Source organism: Ursus maritimus, unplaced genomic scaffold, assembly GCF_017311325.1.
Source record: "Ursus maritimus isolate PB19 unplaced genomic scaffold, ASM1731132v1 scaffold_14, whole genome shotgun sequence".
Taxonomy (NCBI): Eukaryota; Metazoa; Chordata; class Mammalia; order Carnivora; family Ursidae; genus Ursus; species Ursus maritimus.
In genome coordinates, this window is record NW_024423786.1 from 64,676,361 (window position 1) to 64,701,880 (window position 25,520).

Here is a 25,520-nt window from a genome sequence, read left to right on the forward strand (position 1 = left end):
GTGAACCCAAGGGACACGTTTGACCTGGATGCTGAGACTCGCTTATACCGACCAGATGTCCCTGTGACCCACCCCCCCCAGCTTTGCTTCTGGCCTCTGTGATGCCTGGAGGAGCCCAGGGCCACTCCTTCTCTCCCCTGTCAGTAAAGGTTCCACTCCATATGTTACTCACCCCTGCTCCGAAGACTGTCCTCATGGTTCTCCCTTCTATATAAAAGCTGCGGCTTGAGATGACTTTTGGTTTCAATGTACAGCCAATTTTCCCCTTGAAATTCACACTTCCTGCCCCGTTTTGGCTGAGCCCGGGCCCCGAATCCCACACTGGGATGTTCAGTGAAGTCATTTTTAGAAATAAAAATATAAAAAGAGCATCCACGTACAACCAACCACTATGGAAAGCTTGTCATAGCCACGCAGAGTCATGGCAATGTTTATTTGGTGTTTATTTTGGGAAGAAAAGTCTTACTTTATTTCTATAAAAATACATCCTGATTGCATTGCCCCATCGGATCTCAGGCCTCCGGAGACTAGTCCCCGTCAGCCTGCTGCTGTCTGTTTTGAATTAGGTCTGTGTGTCGGCTCTTCTTCTCTCCCCACGCGTGGCCCTTGTGTCCATGCGTGGGCAGAGCTGGGATGGAGCCCGTGTTTGCTGGCTGGGGGGAGGGAGGCAAGAATGAGGCCCAGGCATAAGTGAGCAGAGGAGTGCAGGGCCCCCTAAGAGGGCCGGGGTGATGGAGGGCCTGGCAGGTGTCCAGCGAAGAAAGAGCAGCGGCTAGGCCAGGCGAAAGAATTGAGGGTTTCCTCTGGAAATAAGGGCTGGGAGGCCTCCAGCCCACTTAAGAATTCATCTGGAACTTCAGTTGGACTCTGTTCTGTAACCACAGGTGGAAATCCCAAACATTCAGAAGCAGAGGAAACACTTAGCAAAGCTGGTGTTGGACATGGATTCTTCACGAACGAGGTACCGAAGGGTTTCTTTGCTTTCGTTTTTGCTTCTTGGAAGGAACAGCGGTCTTGTTTAGGGGGTGGGGAGGGGCTTGTGGGTAGAGGCATTTGTTGAGTGGGTTTTCATTCTCTAGGTTTTTCTTAATACCCCCCGACGTGGTAGGCACTGGAGGGGAGAGTCGTGAGTCAGAGATACGGGGTCCCTGCTGTCATGGGGGCTGTAGCCCAGGGTGGGAGACAGAGACCCTAGACAAGCCAGGGAACACATGGCGATAGCAGGCACCCTTGAGTCCTGTGAAGAAGGTAGCACAGTGCAGTTCTGGAAGAGAGTGATGGAGAAAGGGAGGTTACAACATTAGGTAGGCTGAAACAGAGAAAGCTTCTTAGAGATGATGCTTGATCAGGGACCTAACTGATGAGAAGGAGGCAGCCATGCAGAGATGGGGCACAGAACTGTCCATGACAGCAGGAACAGCACGTGCAAAGGCCCTGAGGCAGAGTGTGGGGGGAAGATCAGGCTGCCATATTCAGGGTACAGCACCAAGGCAGCGTGGCGGGGGTAGGAGCCAAGGAGGGGGCATAGTAGGAGCTCACATCAAAGAGGCAGGGTGGGTGAAGTGTTCTATCTAAAGAAGGGGGAAGTCTCTGATTCTGGGACCTGCCCACCATTTCCTGAAGCCAACGGTATAGCTCTTTGCTTCCTGTAGCCATTCTCTGGACCTGAGGCCATTAGGAGGGAAGCAGCATTCCAGCTGTGCTGCTTGCCTCCTGCACGGTCTCCCAGAGGCCTCCGGAAAGTGCCTATTACAGCAGGGGGTTCGTGTGAGGTCCTGAGATGCCACTGACTCCGACCACCACATGTCCCGATGGTGCATATACAACTTCCTAATTCTCGCAGTGGCGTGTCCCTAAGTGTGCAGCTTGAAGGAATGCAGGTTCCTGAAGATCAATACGGAAGGAACATTTTGGGTCTATCATAGGCCCTTTGCAGGTCAATTTTAATCCTCTCCTTACGTCTTTTTAATTTTTCCTGAGGAAAAGAAACAAAACCAAAAAATACTGATCTACTTGGGCTGAGAGATATAATATAGAGTCTTGAACCAGCAGTCCGAGGTGAGGTGGTGAGATCCAGGTCACCTGTTTTCAAGACCTGTGAGCTTGGTCAAGTCAATCAACCTTCCAGAATCACGGTTGCCTCAGTTGTGCGCCGGTCATAACACCATTCGTGGGTTGACGTGAGGAGGTTGAATGTCATCTGAGATCACGTTTGTCACAGTGCTTCCCAAGTGCTAGTTGGGACCCTGGAATTCTGCATTTGGACCAATACGAAGTGTAGGGCGGTCCCCAAGACCAGAAGTAGAACAGGTGAGAGCAAGAGACGCAAAGATGTCTTTCGTTAATTTAGTGTTTTCCAGACTTCAGTCCACCCGACCAGTTTTGGACATCTGGACCCACGCATCTCACAAAAAGTCAGTTCGCTTCTTCAAACTGAATCCGTTCAAAAAGTATTAGAGCCCTACCATACATTGGAAGACACTACCCTTTGCTGTTAATGCCAGGTAGACACAGAAGTGAACAGGGTGAAAGCAAAGCCGCCAATGCTGTTAAATTTTACATGCTGTTGCCTATGGAAGGCTGTGATCTTGAAGCTTATCTCCTTCTGTTAAGAAGGAAGAGGAGGAGGAAAGTTGTCAAAGTGTTTCTGACCCAGATCTGAGGCTCTCTCCTTAGTGCTTGTGGAGGAAGACAGCAGGTTGCATGGGGAGTACGGATTTGGCATCACTGACGACTGTATCCTCGGACCACGTCCAGTTGCCTTCCATGACATCAGCGTTCAAGGCCCGCATTTGGGGAGTCACACAAGGACTAAAGACATGCTGATTGTCCCCCTGTTTGGATGATGGTGGACACCTTGCTCCTGGGTTTGTAGAGGGATTTCCTTCACTGCGGGGACCTGGTCTTAGCTCTGAGGTCTTCTCCGTGCCTCTGTGCGGGAAGCCTGATTTCCATCACAGAGCTTCTCTTCGGAAGGCCAGATGCTAGTGCCAGGGCTTGTCACTGCCACCTCTACTTATGTATTTTTGTTCAGTCTTCTTATGAGAGGTTGAGTGGATGGTGGTCATGGTCCATCTAGTCACGTGATGCATTTTTAATGGTGACGCTATGGATTCCGAAAGCATAGAGAAGCATCGTTAGGAACCCGCCTTCCCTGATATAATGAATTCTTCCACATTCTCAGCTCATCTTCTCTTATATGCTGGGATTTGGTCAGGAAATCTCTACCTCCCCCATCCAAATGCTTATGCTTCTAACCTTCAGCCGAGACCCTTGACAACCTTTGTCTTTTCAGAAGTTAACCCATCCCCAGCTTCCTACCTTTTCCCTAACCCCTCACTCTTCAGCCAACGTGAGGACCGCATCCCAAGATTCAACAGCGAGAGTAAGACCAGATGCTGTGCCGTTGAACAGCAGGGGTCACCAGCTGCTCTTCTGCACAGTGGGTTCTTCCTTCCCCCACCCCCACCCCACCCTGCCTCCCACTGTGGTCAGTTTGTGCTTCTCTTCTTTGCGGAATCACCAAACCTTTCTTTAGTCCTTTTTTGTCGTGCCCGAGTTACGCTTTCCAGAACTACACAGTGTATCCCAGGTGGAGACACGCTCGTGGTCCTTGGGAGTGGATCCTCGAATCCTTCTACATCTTGGGTAGATACTGTTGCATCCAACTCCTTGATCCAGTGTTTAATTAGGCCTGAATCCAAGGTGTGTATTTGCCTCCATTCGAGTGAATCTGGCTTGTCTGCTTGGAAAGCCAATCATCCAAGCCTTAGCATCCTCAGAGAAGACCAAAGCTTAGAAGTTGAGTAAAAAATGATAGATTAAGGAGGCTGGAGGAAAAACTCAAGAAAGCTTTACGCTGAATTAAAGATTGCAAATTGAATTGAATTGAATTGAATTGAATTGAATTGAATTGAATTGAATGATACACAAATGTCTTTTCTATGATAGGTTTGGTTTGGCAGTGGTTACAGAAGGAGCACCGTTCCTTCACAAAGTCTGCCTCAGTTTTTCTGAGCATGTGTCTCAAGATCAACCCTTCGGGGTCCAGAATAACTTATGCTTCTACTGAGTAGCTGTGGACTAAATTTCGTCCTCCTTCCCCAAATTCACATGTTGAAGTTCTAACCCCATAATGTGACTGTATTTGGAGATTGGACCTTTTGGAAGTAATTAAGGTTAAGTCAGGTCATAAGGGTAGGGCCTTAATCCAGTTGGGTTGTTGGCCTTCTAAGAAGAGGAAGAGAGAGATTTCTTTTCCTTTGCACACTCACTCAGAGGAAAGACCACGGGAGCACAAGTGAGGAGGCAGTGAGAAAGCCTCCACCAGACCCAGACCCTGCCAGAACCTCGATTTGGGGCTTCCAGCCTCCAGAACTTCGAGAAAACTAATTTCTGTTGCTTAAGCCACCCAGTCATTGGTATATTGACATGGCAGCCCGGGCAGATTAAGACACCTGCCTTCTTTGGAAGCAGAAGAACTAATATAAATAAAACAGGAGAGTCAGGGGACAGATACTGGGCAGCTCATGGAATTAAAGAAGTAGCTAATTAGAAGAGATTTAAGTGCTTCCGGGATGGACTGCGCAGTCTCAATGGCTTAGAAGTTCTTCCTCACCTCCTACCTCTCCCACATACAAGCATCTTAGATGCAGTGTCTTCATGGTCCCTTGGGCTCCTGTCTCCCCAGCATGAGACCTGTTCCTTTTGTTCTGTAAGTACAGAGGAGAGGGTCCATCTGTCTAGACTTTGCTTAGAGGCCACTTCCTTGGCCTGTCAGTTGGTCAAGGTGATGAAGCATGGGCGTGGCCTTGGCTTGCATCAGGGACCCTCAGCTGGGCCACTGACGGTGAAGGTCATGCAAAACTGGCAGCTTCCCGGGGTGCCTGGGTGGCTCAGTCTGTTAAGCGTCTGACTCTTGGTTTCGTCTCAGTCCTGATCTCATGGGTCATGAGATCGAGCCCCGCATCAGGGTCTGCACTCAGCGGGAGTCTGCTTTGCTTGGATGGTCTTTCCCTCTGCCCCTTCCCCTGCTCTCTCTCTTTCTCTGCCTAGAATAAATAAATCTTAAAAAAAAAAAAAAAAAAAGAAAAAGAAAACAAATCCTGGCAGCTCCCTTTGGCCCATACATCAGAGCAGGAGTAGGGCAGGGCCTCACAAACCAGAGGATGCCAATGACAGAGGAAAGGAGACTAGACAGATGAAATAATAAATGTCCCTCTAAAGGAACGTTCCTGTCTGCCTTCCAGAAACTCTCGACTTCCCGTTGCCCTGAACTCCTCTCGTGTTTGTCCTCTTGACCCTAAAATTCCATACCCTTGTTTCTGGCCCTTTCCTCTCCTCTAGCCTTCAGTAAAGCTGATATTCTGTCTCCACCTCCCCCAGATCCTATAGCAATGGAATCTTTCCCAGCGAATAACGGTGTCACACCAGAGCAGAACTTTCTTCTTATTATTTTATTTTATTTTATTTAAATTCAAGTAATTAACATATAGTGTATTATTAGTTTCAGAGGTAGACTTCAGTGATTCATCAGTTGCATGTAACACCCAGTGCTCATGACATCACGTGCCCTCCTTAATGCCCAGAACATTCGGCTCTGCAAATTTGAAAGCTCAGACTTCTTGGTCAGGACTCCTTGCTTCTTCTCTTGATGGAGCAGGAAAGTGCTTGAGTCTATTTACAGGACAGATGTCTGACAAGGCCCCCATACCTTGAAATTCATGATAATGGTCTCTTTTCCCAGTAGATTACTATCCATACACATCTTCCTGTGTTTTCCTTGCTCTTTTATTCTCTGATTTCCACAATCTCATTCCTCATCTTACCCACTGTTTTCTAATCTCAAAGCAAGTTACTTCTCTATTGTGAATAAAATTCCCTGTAAAGGGAGTGGAAGGATCTGTGTTTTTAAATTGCCAAGAGATGATCTAAGGGGTAGATTTTAGGTGGGGGGGGGGGAATAGAGGGAAATAGGAAAGAAAAGAAAGGTAACTTGGGGAAAATGTCTTAAAAATCAGTGTCTGCAGTCACCTTATTTTTTTTTTCCACACATATGTTGGTTGTTTTTTCTTCAGATAGCCTGAGCCACATGGTGGTTAAAGCTTTATCTTTTATTTTTATTTTTTTTTAATAGACTGCACACCCAACATGGGGCTTGAACTCATGACCCTGATCCAGAGCCCTGTCCTCTACCCACTGAGCCAGCCAGGCGCCCCTGAGCCTCATCTCATAATCTACCATATTCATTATCAGCAATCTAAATTACAGCCATGGCATCTCCTGTTTTATTTGACCAAAAATCCCCACAGTGCTTTGATACTTTATTTCAAGTGGCTAAACCCGGGAGGTTTCTTAAATATATCATTTCTGTTGGGCAAACCATCATGAGAAAGAACTACCTAGGAATTTTTACTAATCTGTATCTGTTAGTTTAGATTTTTCAACATTTTGAGTAGAATATTTCCTTTGAGGAATGGTTCCCAAGACACACGTGTCCATCTCTGGACCTTCACGCCAGCTTGACATCCCGATGCCTTTTAAGTCATTTTCCTGTGAATGCATTTTTTTAAAAGATTTTTTTTTTTTTTAGATTTTATTTATTTATGTGACAGAGAGACAGCCAGCGAGAGAGGGAACACAGCAGGGGAGTGGGAGAGGAAGAAGCAGGCCCCCAGCAGAGGAGCCCGATGTGGGACTCGATCCTGGAATGCCAGGATCACGCCCTGAGCCAAAGGCAGACGCTTAACGACTGCACTACCCAGGCGCCCTAAAAGATTTTATTTATTAATTTATTTAAAGTGAGTGCGAGCAGAGGGAGAGGGAGGAAAGAATCTCAGGCAGACTCCCCACTGAATGTGGAGCCCGACGTGGGGCTCGATCTCAGGACCCCGACATCATGACCTGAGCCGAAATCAAGAATCAGACACCCAACCGACTGAGCCACCCAGGCACCCCCCCCACGAGCAGAGGGAGAGGGAGGAAAGAATCTCAGGCAGACTCCCCACTGAATGTGGAGCCCGACGTGGGGCTCGATCTCAGGCCCCCGACATCATGACCTGAGCCGAAATCAAGAATCAGACACCCAACCGACTGAGCCACCCAGGCCCCCCCCCCCCGTGAATGCATTTTTTAAGTAACACAGAATCCTTTATTTTGTTCTTTTTTGCTAATAGCAAAGAGGACTTTCATTTCCCTTTCTTGTGTCCTAGTCTTGTATTCTTCTCTTTATCCCGCAGATCACAAACTCAGAGAAAGAAGAGATCATGTAGAGAAACCACCTAGGGACTCTTGACTTTCCAAAGGAGGTCACATTGCATTTTGTGCCTCTAGGATAGATGGCCGATGGGCCATCGGGTTTGGTCCGTACGCCGCTGGCCGGCATGGCGTTGAAGCAGAACTGTTTGTAGTCTTGCCCTATTTCATCAGGAGGGTTCACATGACACTTTCCAGCTTCTCTTGTCAACTGAGGCAGAGCAGCGCCCCCACCCTTCCCCTCACTGTCCCTCCCAACTTCCCCAAGAGACTGTAGTCCGGCGTCGGATGCCCTTTGTCATCCTGACGACGCTATCGTTTGTCTTAGGGCCGTGAAGTGGTTTTGCAGCTCGTGTCCCAGTTACAAGTAGGGAAATAAAGGGTGGACTAGTTTTTAGGATACTCACCCATTTGACTCCATGCTCTTACTCCATGGCTCCTATAAGCCGTTGAATTTACAGACTCCGTGGAACGGGAACCCACTGCTGATCCCTGCTCGGCTCCTACTGTCTTGCGTAATCGGAACCTTCCTTCGGGGCCTGCTCTTGGTAACGCGCTGATAATGCCGGGGCCAAAGAAACATTTGTACTTGGCCATGAATCGTTCCCCGGGTGGCATTCTCCCCACGGCCGGTGCTCTCCACGCAAGGACAGACGTCGAAGGAAATAGAAACGCGGTCTCTGAATGTCGATGGGAAGCTTTTTGTGCTGACCAGTGGAGATTTGGGCTTTCGGATTTATTTTGATTCCCCCCCGCATCTGCTCTCAGCCGACACCCGTGATTAGCCCCAGCTCAGAGCCCATGGCGCAGGGATGACGTAGACTGCTGTGCCTGGGACAAAGTGACAGTCATTGGGTCTCCGTGTTCGGGAGAAGCATTTCAGGGGGAACGGTGGCAGGCTGGCGCGTGCCTGCCCCGTCCCAGTCTGGCCGTTCTCTTATCTGCGTTCCCACGGTATTGCCAGGGCTCTCCACCTGTCTCACACCTCTCCTCTTTTTCTCCTGTTTTCCATCAGGTGGCAGCAGACTTCCAAGTCTTCAGGTCTGTCCAGCGGCTTACAGCCTGCGGGTGCCAAAGCTGATGCCCTCAGGGAAGAGATGGAGGAGGCTGCCAACAGAGTGGAGATTTGCAGGGTACCCCTCCCTCCCCTGTCTTTGCTCCTCTTGACCGGGACAGATGGGGCAACCCTAAAGGAGTCCCTTTTCCCCCCACTGGCATTGTATTAAAACCCTCAATGGGAGCTCTGGTTGAACTGAATGTCCCCAAGCTTGCCTACTGGCGTGTCCAGAGCCCGGGGTGAGCCCTGAGAGTTGGGGCCTCGAGGCGGCCTCGGTGGATTAGCAACAGGGTTCCTGCGGGGCGGGCACAGAGGAAGTGGTCTTGGGGGTCTCTGTGAAGCTTTTGTACAGCATCTGAGTCCCACAGAATGGACTCTCAGCTGGGTGGGACAGTTGAGAGTTTGGACAGTAGACCAACCTTGACTCGCTGTTGATATTAAATTGCGTATCTTTTTGTTCACCTTGTCATACTTCCCGAGTCACTTGACCCATCTCCTGCCTCCTGGGACATGGTCAACTGTGAAGTTGAAATGATGACCGAGGAGATAGTCAGGGAAAAGGGGAGTTCCCACTTGTTAAGAGAGGAGTGTGTCATTCTAAGAAATCCATGCCTCTGCCCTTGGCAATGTCAGCTGCGCTTGTTATGCCTGTTCAGCCGTTTCCCATCTTCTCCACAAACGTTGCATGGGGCAGAACTAGCAAGACACCCATCATGATGTGTATACACGCAGATATGTCCATTGCGGTTTAGATCCAAAGAACAAGAGTATCATGTTTCTGGAAGCGTGCTGGGTACCCCCCTGTTGTCTTAATCTCATATATTTTTTTTTAAGATTTTATTTTATTTGAGGGGCACCTGGGTGGCACAGCAGTTAAGCGTCCGCCTTCGGCTCAGGGCGTGATCCCGGCGATCTGGGATCGAGCCCCACATCAGGCTCTTCTGCTATGAGCCTGCTTCTTCCTCTCCCACTCCCCCTGCTTGTGTTCCCTTCTCGCTGGCTGTCTCTATCTCTGTCAAATAAATAAATAAAATCTTAAAAAAAAAAAAAAGATTTTATTTTATTTGAGAGAGAGAGTAGAACATGAGCAGGGGGAGGGGCAGAGGGAGAAGCAGACTCCCCGCTGAGCAGGGAGCCAGACGTGGGTTTGGATCCCAGGACCCCAGGATCATGACTCGAGCCAAAGGCACGTGCTTAACCGACTGAGCCACCTAGGCGGCCCCTAATGTCACACGGTTTTAAAAGAGCCTCGCCCCTTGGCATGCAGACATCTCTGTTCTTTGTGGCTTTTTCTAGTTTTGTCACCTTGCCCATTGGCTGATCTTTTCATAGCCACTCTGCACGGGTGGCTTCCACCTTGCATTCGGGTGACGTTCAGGGTCAGATAGACTTGCTCTCTGGAATTAGGAACCCCGACGAGTCGGGAAAGAATTCATGGTCTCTCCGCCTACAGTACCATGGACTCAAGCAAAGTAAGACTTTGAAATACTTCATCAGGTCCCGAGATTCATCGTGAGTACAGCTCATTTGTCATTTGAACTCCCGTGGAAATGGCGAATACCTTACGCTGTTGGCATTCGTGAAGTCCAACTCTTGTGCCGATCTCCTTTGACTCATGTAGCGTCTCCCCATTTTACTGTGGACTTGTGTTCTTTAGCTAAGAGTCCCGTTTCTTACAAAATTACTCCGCAACAGACAAGAGCCAGGGGTGTCGAGGGGATGCTGGGGATGATTCTCCAAGTAGGTCAGGAGTTTAATACTGTCACTCTTCTGCAGCTCGTTACGTGTGCTGTTTTTCCCAAAAAATATGTTCAGTTCCCTTTCAAAGATTAAAGGAGTAATACGTTGTACCATAACCAGTGAAAACGCATGAAACTATATCAAGAAGAAACAGCAGTAATGGCCCCCCATTCCTGCCCAGCAACCCCTTGTTTCCAGAAAGGATGGCCAATTCCCCTTCTTCACCAATGTTTATTCAGAATTACCATGAACAGTGACCCTCTGTTACATGCCAAGTGGCCATAAAGGTTATAAAGACAAGGAGACCCATCGTAGAGCCTTGACATACACTCCCACCCCTTATTTTCATAGTCATACAAACATACACCCATAGAGAGAATTTTCCGAGTTACTTGTTTTGTGTCCGCGTGTGTGTGTGTGTGTGTGTGTGTGTGTGTGTTTATAGAAGTCAGCATCTTTATATTCTTACGCACTGGTAATTTTTTTTAATAGGATAGCTTCCCCAAAGTGATATTTTTAGGTCAAAGACTATACATTTTATTTTATTTTTTATTATACATTTTATATGATTTTGATAGTAACAGTTTTATATGATTTTGATAGTAACAGTTTTATATGATTTTGATAGTAACAGTTTTATATGATTTTGATAGTAACAGTTTTATATGATTTTGATAGTAACAGTTTTATATGATTTTGATAGTAACAGTTTTATATGATTCTGGTGAGGAGGGGAAAACCTATCTTATCTCTATGCTACTGTAATTTTAAAGTCCCTGAATATTAGTAATGCTGAATGGATTTGTGTCTTTCTTGGGTATTCTTCAGATACGCATAGACATTCCAGGGTTGGCATATTGCCTGTTTGTGTTGGCAATTGAACTAACATTTCTGTTTTTCTTAAATATCAATTTATGTAAGTTGTCTGCATATTAGGGGTATTAAACTTTCTTCTATCTGTTGTATTACAGATCATTTTTCCAGTCTGCTGTTTGTCCTTTGGCTTTGTTGATGTCTGCCATTAAAAACTCGTTTATATGTGTGTATTCCTTTGCATGGGAAAATAGCCCAGGCATCTTCCACCTCAAGGTTAAAGCATTTGGTGTGGTCTGTGTTGTGAGGATTGGGCATTCCAGCAGAGGTGCCGTGGTATCTCGTTGTTCTAAATTGTATTTCACAGATGCCGTACGATGATGAACATCTTGGCCCACGCTTACTTGCCATCTGTATATATACTTTGGTGATATGTCTGTTCAGGTCTTTTGCCCATTTTGAAATCGGGTTGTTATTTAGCATTGCGTTGTTTCATCTCCAAGTATTGGGAGATTTCTCCAGCTCTCTTTCTGTGATTTTATTTCTGGTTTAATTCCACTGTGGTCAGAGAGCCAGCGCTGTATGATTTCGGTTCTTTTAGATTTGTCCAATTGTGTTTTACGGCCCATGATGTGATCTTAGTGGACATTCCTTGTGAGCTCCGGGAGAATGTGTATTCCACTGTTGTTGGATGAAGTAGTCTGTGGATGTCAGCTCTATCTAGTTAATAGATGGTTCTGTTGAGTTGAGCTCTGTCCTCACTGCCCTTCTGCCTGCTGGATCTGTCCGTGTCTCATAGATGGGTGTTAAAGTCTCCAGCTGTAATAATGGATTCCTGTATTTCTCTTTGTAGTTCTGTCACTTTTGCCTCATGGACTTCGATGCTGTGTTTTAGGTGCATACCCGTGAAGGATTGTTACATCTTGTAGAATGAACCCATTAGCATTAATGTTGTCCCTCTTTATCCCTGATAACTTCCCTTGCTCTGAATGCCGGTCTGGGGGACATGCAGCCACTCCCGCTTACTTTTGGTTAGTGTTAATAGGGTATGTCTTTCTCCCTCTTTTTACTTTTTATCTATATATATCTTTATATTTAGAGTGGGTTTCTTATAACCCTCATATAGTTGGGCCTTGGTTTTTGATCCACTCTGATAATCTCTGCCTTTTAACTGGTGTATTTTCATTGTTGTTTAAATGATTATTGAATATAGTCGGATTAATATCTACCATAATTGTTCCTGTTTTCTACTTGTTGCCCTCATTCTTTATTTCTATTTCTGCCTTCAGGTTTTCTGCCTTTTGAGGTTTTATTTAGCATTTTATATGGTTTTATCTTCTCTCCTTTCTCAGCATATCAATTATACTTTTTTTTTTTAGGTTGTTTTAGTGGTTGCCTTAGAGTTTGCAATATACATTTACAACTAATCCAAATAACTAGATACCATTTCATTTATAGTGCAAGTATCTCTTAGTAACAAAATGCCCTTGGTTCCATCCACTGACTTGTACATAAGCACAAGTGTGTTCATCTGAATACATGGATACATTCACATATATATGAATACATTGTTGGTATCATTCTGAATAAACTTATCAGTTCGATTAAGAATAAGAAAAACAAAAGTTTTATCGTAGCTTCACTACCCATTCTCTGATGCTCTTCCTTTCTTTGTGTAGGTCTGAGTTTCTGACCTATTTCATTCTCTCTTGAAGAAGTTTTCTTTTCTTTTTTTTTTTTTTTTAAGATTTTATTTATTTATTTAACAGAGATAGAGACAGCAAGAGAGGGAACACAAGCAGGGGGAGTGGGAGAGGAAGAAGCAGGCTCATAGTGGAGGAGCCTGATGTGGGGCTCGATCCCACAACGCCGGGATCACGCCCTGAGCTGAAGGCAGACGCTTAACTGCTGTGCCACCCAGGCGCCCCTCTTTTTTTTTTTTTTTTTTTTTTTTTAACATTTCTTGTAAGATAGGTCTACGGGCAACAAATCCTGTAAGTTTCTTCAAGTCCCTTTTGACGGTAATTTTGTAGGGTACAGAATTCTAGGTTGGTGGGCTTGGTTTTTGTTTTTTGGGATTTTTTTTTCTTCCCGACACTTTAAATATTTTACTCTACCCTTTTCTGGCTTGCATGGTTTCTGAGGCAAGGTCAGATGTAATTCTTATCTTTGGTCTTCTCCTGGCAAATGTTTTTAACCTCTGGCTGCTTTGAAGAATATTTCGTTATTTTTGATTTTCTGAAGTTTGAATATGATATGCCCAGGTGTCATGTTTTTTCTTTCTTAACCAAAAGCCCTAATATCCCAAGTCATGATTATCTTGCTAATATTTTTTTTTAATTTAATGATTTTAATTTAAATAACCAGAATTCATTTTAAACTGCAGAATTGATCCTAAGGAAATGAAATCAAGAGTTGGTTGCACATCTGTATAAACAAAGGGTTTCCAAGTATTGTTATAATGAAAACTTAGAAACACAATATCCAGCAGTAGACCCATGGCCCATTCATATATTAAGTATTGTGCAACCACTAGAAAGAATATTTATCTGGGGGGTAATGAGCTATAAAACTGTCTGGTCCCATTTATGTAAACCAAGCAATCATACAAGACATGACTGATAAAAATAGATACAAAGCGACCAGGCATCATGGTACTTAGAGCTCATCCCTGCACGGTGGGACGGCAGGTACATTTGCTTACTCCCTCTGTATCTTTCTGAGTGTGGATTGGTTGCTAAATCCGAAAACAAATGATTTTTGAAGCACATTAAACTCTGGTGATTATTGATTTGGGTTTTTTTTTTCCTTTATAAAGAAAATTCACTAATGATTTCGATACATGGAAATCTGATTTCGTGTCCACTCTTATTCCTGACTCGGAGTGCGGCTTATTTGGGACCCATATGGTTAACTCAGTGAGACAGTAATCTAATTATACCTTTAAAAAAAACCCTTTGGTGTTCCTGAAGGCACTCACAGACAGTCTGTCGGACTTCCCTAGGATCATCTTCCGGCAAAGTTCAAGTGCTGAGTCACTGACAGCGTATTCAGTGTGACATTTAGTCTTTCGGGGATCCCTCCCTATCCTCTGCCTGCCGAGCCAGTTTGATCCTTTGACCCTTTGTGTCTTCCCTGATTTGACATACCTCCCTCACGCCTACCGGTGATGGATGTCTCCTGACCAAAGCTGCTGGGGGGGGATGGCAGACAACGTCGATTCTTCTAGAACTTTTGCTAGATTCAGCAGCCCCATGAGGGGGAGCTGAGACTTAGAACCCATTTGATTCCTAGGGAAAGTTACCATTGCTGAGCCTACGTTTCTCCATCTCTTATATCAGCAAATAGTTACGAAGGCCCTGCTAATGTGCGAAGCACATTTCAGACAGTGGAGGACAGACAGGAGAGAAGATCCTTGAACTCTCGGTAGCTATTCATCCAAAACTGGAAACTGAGCCCTTGACCTAAGAGAGTTAGATGAGAACTCCAAGTGACATTGGGCCTAGCACCTAGACTGTTCCCCACAAACGTTAATTCACTTGTCCCCCCTCTTTCTTCCTTCTTTGAAACTGGACCAAGGGTAGCATTGACTACTCTGTGCTTACAACTCTCCAGGGAACAGATTTCCCTTTTAACTCTGTGCCTTGGGTGCAAGAACTCTTGGGCACGGTTTGCCTGCTGTCAAGGATCCTGGAAGAGGAAACAGGCTGCCGCTCACCTGCCAGTGAGAATAGCTTCATTGGCAGCTGGAGGGGCTGAGGGCGGTGGGGTTGGTGCAGAATGCTTGAGGTCTCCACGCATCACGCCCTGGCTGAAGTACATCGGGGCTCACTTGAATTCATTCAGCATCTGGATCAGCTGTCTTGTGCTGTTCTCCTAATTTCCTCAACGCACACATCATAGATTCTTCTCTCCTGCACTAAGCATCCCTTGTAAAGATCTCCTACCTAAGGCCCCCGGACAGGGAGGACCTTTAGAGCTCACCTGACCTGTGCAGACAAGGTCACACACGTGGCACGCTAAAAATCACGGTTAGTGACCGACTCTGCCTCCTTCTCAGAATGTCCTGTTATCGTACCCTGCTATGGGTGTTTCCGTGGAACTGAAGCCCTTCTCGGAGGAGGAGGACACATTCTAGAATCAGATGCCGAGTTAGGTCGTTGCCCCCTGATCCCACGCGGAGCCGGATGGCGAAGGACCGTTAACACCAGGAGATTTTCCTGGGACATCAACATTTTCCAAATTTCGTATCAGCAGCCCTCCTTTGACCCCGCCCATCTGTCTTCGCCAACTTCCCCCAAATTGGTGCGTTTCTGCCTCTTTTTCCCATATGCTTGTGATCGACCAGTCAGTATTGGGGGTGAAGGAGAGCAGAGCAGTATGAGCATCCAGGAGAAGAAAGGGCGGGCCATTTTCAGGTCTGGTGACACAGGCTATGGAGATGTAAGGAAGTCATTTGCACAGCACTCCCCCACACCAGCTTCCCCGACTCTGGACATGGTTCATGCGTTAGAATCCCTGGGAAACGCCTGGCAGAGGGGCTCTTTCCACACTTACTCATTCTCTGGAGTCCTGGTTGGGAAACGCGGGAATGCCCATGAGAAAAGTCTGGGCCATGGTGGGAATCATTAAAAATGAGATTAAACGGCGGTGAAGACCCTTGCTTCTCCAATGTCTAGACTCATGCATTAGCCGTTCGAATGTTCTCTGTTTTACCTCGGTTGTTCATTTTACCTTCCACAGGACCAGCTCTCGGCAGACATGTACAGTTTCGTGGCCAAAGAAATCGACTATGCAAATTACTTTCAAACGGTAAGGGTCTAGAAAGGTAGGAGCACCTCACGTTTGCTCGTAGGAGTTCAGGGTGTGGACAGGAAGGAACGTGGCATGGAACCGAAGGCCCCTTGGTGGAACACATCATGGGCAGGAGTATGGTTTTAACTATTCTGTCGGTGAATAAGTCCGGTCTTCTCTTTCTCCTTGTGTGGATTTCTCTAAAAACCAGAGAGTAAAACTCAGCCCATCCAAGAGGATGATCGTGACTCTGTGGTCTGTGGAGGTAGTTCTCCTTCAAAGTCACTGGAGCGTGATTTTGTCCCCTCCTCCACTGGATGTCTGGCCATGTCTGCCGGCACGTTTGGCTGTCACCATGGGGGGGGGGGTGCATCTAGGGAGGGGAGGTCAAGGGTGAGGCCTGATTATCCTCCAGTGCACGGGACCATCTCCCCCACAGCAAAGAAGGACTCAGTCCCAAATGTCAGTCGGGCCAAGGTTACGAAAGCCGGGTCTGTCAAAAACAAGGAACTGGGGGAGAGGAAGATGACCCCGCCCCCAGCTCATAATTGTTTCTCATTTCGATTTTGGCCGAAGACAATGACAACTAAGTAAACGATGATTAATGTGGCCTCTTTGCCTGTCTCTCATCGATGAAAGCAGATTTAGACCCGAGAGAAACAGGAGCTGAGTCATCCACACTTGAATAATCTGGTCCAAATAATTAAGACCCTGGCTCTCTACCAGGGTAAGTGCAAGGCAAGTCGAAAACAAAATAAAACAAAACCAGCAATAATTTAAAAGCAAACAAACGAAAAACTTGAGAGGAAAAAATACAAATTAAAAAGCTGGTTAAGTTGACCTGCCTTTAAAGCTGGGGACAAAACTCAAACCTTAAATGATGGGGAAGTGATGGGAAGATCAGAAGGTAAGGAGGAGAAAAAGGAGGAGAAATCCTGAAAATTTTAAAATTGCAAGCACCCTGGGCCGGTAGCAGTCCCCCAACGCTGTGATCAGTGAGTGGTCCGGACCTTGAGAGGCGTTCCTCTGACCCCAAAAAAAGAACTCATAAGCATTCCTTCCAGCCTGGAAAGTTTATTTTAAAATAATAGCACTTTCTCAAATATATTCCACTGGGTATATGTACAGAGATAATATTTTAGAATTTCTGGAACTAATGACATTTTTGACATTCCAAAGCTTTCTTGGACTGCCTCCTTGCCATTTAAGTACCATTTTTCCCCCCCAAGGTTCTGATTTTTTTTTTTAAATTTAATTCTTAACTAGTATTTAGTTTTTGCTTGGAGATAATAGTATCTGCTCCCCATGCCAAGCGTTTCAACAGAGCGATTCCCTCCCCTTTCCCTCAAGTGTACCCAGTTGTGGGGGTCTCAGAGGAGAAATGGCAGGACCGTCGCTTACCAGGGTTCATCTGCTCTTAACATTTCGGCAGCTGTTTTAGTAGCAAGATGGTCAAAACAGGCAAATTGAAAGAATTTGGTTTTTGGGGCTCCATCACTATATCCAGAGCGCTTTCATCCCCCAGGTCCTTGGGGATTGTGGATCAAGCCACATGGTTTCTGATCACTTACATATTAAACTCAGTTTGCAGAAACCAAGATACAGACAGCCTAGCGTTTAGCCCTGTCTTCTAGGCAAATGGATTTTTTTAAAAGATTTATTTATAAGAGAGAGTATGCACGCTTGGAGCGGTGGGGGGGGTGGAGGAAGGAGGAAGAGAGAGAGAGAATCCCAAGCAGACTCCCCCTCAGAGCCCCACACGGGGCTCGATCCCACGGCCCTGAGATCATGACCTGAGCCGAAACCTCTGAGCCACCTGGGCGCCCCGAGGCAAGTGGACTTCTAAATGTGTTCCCCATTTATATTTTCTGGTGTACCTCTCTCTGTTGCCTTTGCTTTGAGGGTGGGGTGCGAGGCAAGGTGGGGTCGCAGCGAAGACCAGCCTTCCGTGTCAGGCGCCCGGCCCGGGGTGGTCCCCTCATTTGAGGGTGGCCCGAGAGAGAGCAGGGGACTCCGCCTCCTTCCCTGCGAGTGAGGGAGCAGGTTCACGGAGAGCCCCCCACGGGGCACGGCAGCCGCGCTCCCCACCCTCCCGCAAAGCGTCACCCCCGCCCTTGTGTTTCCTCAGCTCATCGAGGTGCAAGCAGAGTACCACAGGAAGTCGCTGACGCTCTTGCAGGCCGTGTTGCCTCAGATAAAAGCACAGCAGGGTAAGTGCGGACCTTCCCTGGCGCGGGCAGGGGGGGGGGAGCCTGCTTGCCCGCTGGGATGAGACCCCCACGCCCCGGATTTCCTCCACCCTCACGCGCTCTCAGCAGGCCCACATTGAGAAGAGCCTCTGGAACGTTCCACGCTGGTCCCTTGAGCCAGCACCCCCACATACACTGCCCCGCACCCAGCAGGGGATGAGTTGGGGGGTGTGCGTGGACGTGTGTGGTTCGTGCGTCCCCAGCATGAAGCCCGGCAGGTCCGGACGCAGCTGGCCAGCCGTCTGCCCCGCCCGGGCTCCTCCGTCCTCCCCAAACCACAAGAAGGGAGCCTCCGCTGGGCCTCCGTGGCTTTGGGAGCCAGGCAAAGAAGAAAGGAACTACTCGAGTGTGTGCCGTTCACTCCCTGCTGACGGGCCTCTCTCGCTTCCCCGCTCAGAGGCCTGGGTGGAGAAGCCTTCGTTCGGAAAGCCGCTGGAGGAGCATCTCATGATCAGCGGCCGGGAGATCGCCTTCCCCATCGAGGCCTGTGTGACGATGCTGCTTGAGTGCGGGATGCAGGAGGAGGTAGGTCCGGGGGCGGCTGAAGCCAGCCCCCCGAGCAGGTGTCCTGCTCCAGGCCGCAGAGCCCGTGGGGTCTCCTCCTTTCCCCGGCCCCCGCCAGCCTAGACGTGTCATGACATGGGACGGCTCCCCATCCCACCGCACCCATGCTAGTCCTGCTTTCTCCCGTGAGCCTCCACTTGTCAGGGAGGGAGGAGGACGGTGGGAGGCTGATAGCACTGGCCCCCGAGGAACTTCCAGCCGCACTCCAGCCGTCCTGTCTTCGTATGTACTAGGACGTGTCCAGGATGTTCCTCCTCTTCCTCTTCTTCTTCTGCACCATCCTCCTCCTCCTCCTCCTCCCCTTCCTCCTGTTCTTTCTTTGCTTGATGAGTCCCCTCATTTAAAAAATAGACCTTTTCACCGTTTCGATCATGACTCTTTTCTAGAGATCCTGAAAATGGGATCGATAGCGACGTTAGCAAGCCCTTCCTAAGAGCCACGCATAAAGAAGTCTATGGGAAGTGGGTGACTGTTGTTTTATCGTCGTGTAAACCGTTCCCTGGGAGCTGGACCTCGTGTCTGGTCTCTCCTGCAGGCTGTTTTAAAATCTCTGGGCCGTCTTCCTTGGATCTGATCAGCCAGTCGATACTTACTTAGGGCGTGCCGTGCCTTTATCGCTGAGTATGCGAGGGGGACATGTGGCTTATGAACTTGCCAGGGGACACGTGTCGAGCATCTATGAAATGCACCCGATTAATTCAGAACAGCTGCAAGTTTTACGTGCGCCCTGGGTACATGCGACAAACCGAGGTCTGCCCCAGAGAAGGAAGCCAGTGATTGTTCAGATGCATGTTGGCCGCTGCCCCTGGGCCAGGCGGGTCGACATGCTGCCTCTTCTCAAGGGATGGGGGTAAATGTGGGGTTTTGGACCACGTTTTAAGTGCCAGGCATTCTCTTGTCTATTACCAGTTACCAGACGAAAAGGTCTTTACGGTCCCTGAGCCAGAGCCTCATGGAGGGAGGTGAACTGGGCCTCCCCGCACCCCATCACTTTTCAAAATTATGGAAAAACTGCAACACATAACAGAACAAGCCTCATCGCCCAGCTTATGGTCAATCCTGCTTCCCCTCTGCCTCCTTTCCTATAATTGGATAATTGGAAGGCAATCCCAGACAGACATTGTGTTGTTTCATCTGTAATACTTCAGTATGTTTCTTTAAAAGATAGGGAATAAATAGTAATTATATATAATATGGAACATGTAAACATTATATACAAAAAAGAAAAATAATTTGTTAATATCTTCAAATATCTAATCAGCGTCAACGGGTTCTTTCTGCCTCTCCCTAGACCCCCCCCCCTCCTGTTTCTCTCGACTTTGTCCCAGCTTTTCTCCTTTTAGTAACAGAGATGCTCAGCTTGTCCCAAGCCTGGGAAAAAAATATCTTTTTTCAACCCAACTACGACCTCATACTCCTTCCCCAGCTCTTTGGTTTTGTTTTTGCCTTGGCTCCCCGGTTCCTCTCTTGCCCCTCCCAGCAGTTTCGGGCTTATCAGCCCCATCACCCCATCCCTGCCCTCAGGGAGCATTTGGGGTCCTCCCCCCTCCTCTGGGTTCCACTCCCATGTGTGCTGCCATTTCTTCAATATGCGCCCACAGATTTTCCTCAGACGCCCCCAGACTAGACTCACTAGCTGTTGTAAGAATCCTCTCCTCCTCCTCTTGGTTTTTGTCAGTCACTCAGTGAGACAGCCTTCTCAGTAACACAGTCGAAAATCTATAGGCTTCTGTTTGACAACCATACTGGCTTCTCTTTGGCATTGTCGATCACCAGATGCCATCGTGTTTGGTTTCCTCCACGGTGGGGGCATGGTCTTCGGCGGATCCATCCCACTGCTTTGGTATCTGCTGTGGCTTGGTCTTGGTCACAGCAGCCTTAATTATACACTAGTCCAAACATATTTACGGAACTTCCTCACATATATGGAGGAAGAGAGCTTTGGACTTCTACGTAGAATGGACTTTGCCATCTTAGCAGGCCAAACACTCCGTATTCCAGACCAGGAACATTTTCTTCTGAAGAAACTTTGGAGAGCCTGGTGGTGGCCATGAAATGTTAAAAGAGCAAGGACTGTTCTGCCAGCCCGTTTCTCAGCCTGTGGACTGTGTCACAGAATGCCAGGAGCCAAGAAGGCAAAACCAATCAGTAGCTCTTCGACCGCGTCTAACTCACCTGTGGCTTGGGGGTTCCCTTCTAACTCTGTGACCTGCATTTGTCTCCTCAGCACACCCCTGTCTTCTTCTTCTCTTTCTCTTCAGAGCTCACTTTTGTACCACGTACAGTGGTTCGCTTGGAAGGGGTGACGGTGATTCAGAAGTAACTTAATGAAACACGGAGGGGCCGAAGGAGGCATCGCTCCCTGACACACCACCCCTAGTTTGCCCGTCCCCTGAGGACACTGACTTTGTCTCTAAAAGTAGAGCCCTGCGTCTCCCAGGACACACACACACACTCACCCCATAGACCTTTTCACATCTAGCTTCCTACACCCCCACGTCTGACCAGGTGTTGGCCAACTTCTCCAAAATATATCTTAAATCCACAAAAAGTTGGAGTGCCCAAGGTTCATTTATTCCACAGATACTTACTGAACCAGAATGACGCGTCACCACCCCGTCCTAGGCACTGGGGACATCAAGGGGGGTGAGTTCCCACTCACCAGTTCCCGCTCAAAAGTTGCTTACATCTAAAGGAGGAGCCCTTTAGAGAGCAGGCAGCTACGCTATTGGGAGATGGTGGTGAGCAGAGTGCGTCAAGGAGATTCTGGAGGAAGGGAGCGGGGAGACTTTCTGTTTGTTCCTTTTGCTCACAGGCCTTTGAGTTGCAGGGCTGTGCACTGACCCTCTGCGTTGTTTTAGGGACTCTTCCGAGTAGCGCCGTCTGCCTCCAAGTTGAAGAAGTTGAAAGCTGCCCTGGACTGCTGCGTGGTGGACGTCCAGGAGTACTCAGCGGACCCCCATGCAATCGCAGGTACGCGCCCTCCGCCCCTTAGTGAGGGGCTCGCTGGTGCTGGAGAGGCTCATGGGGAAGGACGTGTCATCACATGACCCTCGGCTTCCCAGCATGCTTCAGATATCCACCCAGGGCTCAGTTTTAAGCCTGATTGCTGGGGCCCCTTGAGGGAAGATCTCCGCAGAGTGGCAAGAGAAGAGAAGGGGATGGTGGGAAATAAGAGGGGGAACCAACCATGACTGGCAGTCCAAGTCCCACTGCCAAGCCAGAGCCTCCAATCCATTCACGTGGGAAACCACTGTTTGGTCGCGGCATGCGGGTCAGGGGAACCCATCCCCCGACGGACCCCCCACGGGTGATGCTGGCTGGTAGGATTCGTCTGTGCCGGTATAAAGTGGCTCACAGCCAATATTGTGTCCCTGTCTAGGAGCTTTGAAATCTTACCTCCGAGAGTTGCCAGAACCTCTGATGACCTTTGAACTCTATGACGAGTGGATTCAGGCTTCCAAGTGAGTAGACAACATTTTGGAGTCTGTGGTTGGGTGGAGTTTATTTGGAAGGATTTATTGAAATTATGAAAGCGTGTAACCTGTGCTCTTACAACTTGGCTTCTTGGTATATGTCATGGAGAAGTGCTCATACTTGTACTCAGAGAAGCAAGTACAAGGATGGCAATGCCGGTGTTGTTTGGAATAGCAAAAGCCTAGATATTATTAAAGATTTATCGGTGGGGGACCAGGGGCATGAATAAATAAACTGTGGCATATCTACACGGTGACATACTTTGTAGTGCTGAAAAACCCTGGTCAAGCTATTCCTGCTACCACGAAAAGATAGGAAGACTTACTTTTCAGTGAAATAAAATAAGTTAACAAGGACGCATATGATATTCTGTTATTTTTTAAAGCTTTTTTTTGGGGGGGGGTTATTTATTCATTTGACAGCACCAAGTAGGCAGAGTGGCAGGCAGCGGGAGAGGGAGAAGCAGGCTCCCCACTGAGCGAACAGCCTGATGTGGGGCTCGATCCCAGGACCCTGAGATCATGACCTGAGCCAAAGGCAGACACTTCACCTACTGAGCCCCCCCAGGCGCCCCAATATTCTGTCGCTTAAAAAAAAAATGCTCAAAACCATACCATTTTAGGAGTGCCACTATATATGGGTCAATGCATAGAAAGTTCTGGAAGGGCTCACAAGCAGATCGTCATGATTCCTTCTGGAGAGAAGACTAGAACAAGGGAGTGGTCGCAGGGTCTTGACTCTTATTTGTAATTGTTACAAATATATTAATAACAGCTCATTAATAGCTAATATAAAAACATGATGTCCGGTCCGTGGGCTGCCCTCAGCTGGGTGCCTGAAGAAGGGACGTGATTTCGAGAGCTCCCTAGTCGTAGGCTTAGTCTCAAAGCACAGCCTGCTTAGCCTGTCGGAAGGAATGCTCCAGTACGTATGTGCTTCCTTGGGCCCTGAAAGAGCCCGTTGACCTCCAAGGGAAGCCAGGCTCTGTGCGTGGCGTTAGAGAAAGCTAGCTCCAGTCATGTTGCATGGAGCTGGGTTTTTTCCAAGGTGGAGTAGAGACTTAGCGTGGAAAAAGCCTGGCTGATTATCTGGAACGCTTACATCTCCTTGCGGAGCGTGGGTGTGAGCTCCATGACGATACTGATCGTTGGCAATACCTCTGTCGAGAGTTCATTAGAGGCTCGTCACCGTTCTAAGCTCATTTTATGCTTCTAACTCGTTTAATTGTCACAGGAACGAACGCTGCGAAAGTGGGTTGTGCGGTTTTCCCCAGCTTTCAGGTGAGGAAGACGAGTCCTAGAGAAGGTGTGTGACGGCGGGTTACCTGCCATCTAATAAATGGCAGAATGAGGATTCGAGTGCAGGGGATCCGGTTCTGGAAGCCATGTGCCCACCTACGGCACTTCACGCCTCTCTAAAGCCACTCAGTGGTCGTAGGGATGAAGAGAAATGAGACCGTATGCTCTGATGGAAACTGTCCCTCTTATTTCCCGACTGCATACGTGATCTTGATAGAGGAGCTAGAGACGGGAGGACAGCCGGGGCATCGGGATCTAGCCGGGTCTTGGCAGCATCTGCCCTTTCCCCTTAGACGCTGATTGAAAGCTTGAGATCAGCCAGACCCTCTATACCGCTCACGCCGACTCCAGGCGGGAAGTATTCCCGTGAACCCATTATACAAATGAGGGAGAGGAGGTTGCATAGAGATTCAGTCATTGGCACAAGGTCACGGGCAGGAGGGAGCAGGGTCTTTAATGGCCTCCCTGCGCCAAACCCTCTTCGTCCAGCCTTTGGTCAAATTGCAGCCACTTTGCAAATAGGGTCTGTTCACCTTTCCGTCTCTAAATGGCTCGTTTGGTTTGCACTGCGGAGTCCTAAGCAAAGTATGTTTTGGAGAGTGCTTGCCTCTTCCTCGAGGCCGACCTGAGGGAAAAGAGAGATCTTCTCCCCTTGGTCAGGATCTGTGGGAGGACCTGTGGGTACAGAGCGATGAAGTGTGTGCGTGGTGGTCCCCGCCCTGCCTGAGCCCCAGGTTAAGGAGTCAAAGCTGGGCCCTCATCCTGCTGACATTTTCCTTTTAGTTTTTCTGGAGAAAACATGCTTCAAGCAGAAGGGTCTTCCTAACCTAATGCCTTGTTGTAGATTTTCATGAAAAGCACATATAAAATGTAGTCCTGTAAGTAATCTCTTTTCATTCTTAGAGGACTTATTTAAAAAAAAAAAAAAAATCCTTGGAGCAGACCTTTTGTACAATGGAGAATCATTGGTTCCGTGGAAATTACCCCTCTCTGAGTTAGCCCTTGAAGGTCAGATTTCCTTACACGTCTGTCGAGCTCATAAAATGTACTGATTTAGAAGGTATTTATCGAGCACCTGTGATGAGTCAGAAGCCAAGGAACTTTAAATAACCTCTGTTGAACGGGGCAGTAGGCCGCCCCACGGTGTGTAAGCAGATTGAGCTCCCTTGACTGGTATGTTGTATCTCGGTCTCTGTGCCGGAATCTTCCTCCTGACACCACCACGGTCCTGCATTGCTCTCGAACAGGTGTCTGGCTTCTTCCCTCCTGCCCCCACCTGCTCCCCTGGCCTGCATTCACCTGAGACCTGTGACACGTGCCGGGGATGTTTGCAGGGCAAGACAGGGGACACGGAGAGGGAAACAGTCGTCACCCAGCACTTGAATAATAGCAGCTCGCCGGTGGGGTCAGTCGCGACAGGTGGCTTCTCGTTCTGCAGCTGGTTAATATGATCGCCAGTGAGATCGCATTGATCTGTGCTCAGCCACTGGCTTTCCTGTTTATTCCCCAGTATTCAGGAGCAAGACAAGAGGCTTCAGGCTCTGTGGAATGCTTGTGAAAAATTGCCCAAGGCCAATCACAACAACATCCGGTAAGTGGACAGATCCTGGAGGCGCAGGGTCAGGGTTATTTAAGCTTCGCACACATGGTTTCCTGGCTAAAGGTCACGGTAACTAGCCTGCACGGCATTTTATGGGGGTGCCCCGCATGGTTAACATGCATCGTCTCCTTTCGACCTGACACGACCCTGCGAGGTGATTAATTACCATGTCGCCAAGGAAGGGACAGAACGGAAGGCACTCTATGACTTTGGGGGCCATTGGCTAATTCCGTTGAGTTCTCTGATGGGCAAGAAGCCAAGATGAATGCAAGCTCTTTTTAGGATATTGTGGGTTAATTTTTTAAAGATTTTTTATTTATTCCCTTGAGAGTAAGAGCATGAGTAGGGGGGAGGCTCAGAGGCAGAGGGAGAAGCAGACTCCCCGCTGAGCAGGGAGCCCGACGCAGGGCTCGATCCCAGGACCCCGGCAGGCAGACGCTCCCAGGCGCCCCGCTATTGTGCGTTTATTGTAAAGATAAGTGTTCAGGCACAGCTTGGGGAGGGTGACCGGACGCGGAGCTGCTTGGTGGAGGTGTCCTTGAGCTCCTCTGCAGGGGGAAGAAACCAGAAGAGTATCGTCTGCTGCTCCACCGTTCACCACCTCTTTTCTGCACCTCTGTCTCTCACTCTCACTTTCCTTGCCCACCCCCCCCCCCCCAGGATTTTACTTCCCG

At 48.2% G+C, this 25,520-nt stretch overlaps 1 protein-coding gene across 1 annotated transcript in view; it reads left to right on the forward strand.

Moving 5' to 3' along the window:
• ARHGAP44 (Rho GTPase activating protein 44) overlaps positions 1-25,520 on the forward strand; it is a 79,595-nt gene that overhangs the window by 21,063 nt on the left and 33,012 nt on the right. Inside the window, 8 exon segments of the mRNA XM_040628334.1 lie at positions 885-961; positions 8,270-8,387; positions 15,608-15,676; positions 17,787-17,868; positions 18,305-18,432; positions 21,333-21,444; positions 21,854-21,935; positions 24,757-24,837. Of these exon segments, the coding sequence (XP_040484268.1) occupies positions 885-961; positions 8,270-8,387; positions 15,608-15,676; positions 17,787-17,868; positions 18,305-18,432; positions 21,333-21,444; positions 21,854-21,935; positions 24,757-24,837 (749 nt within the window).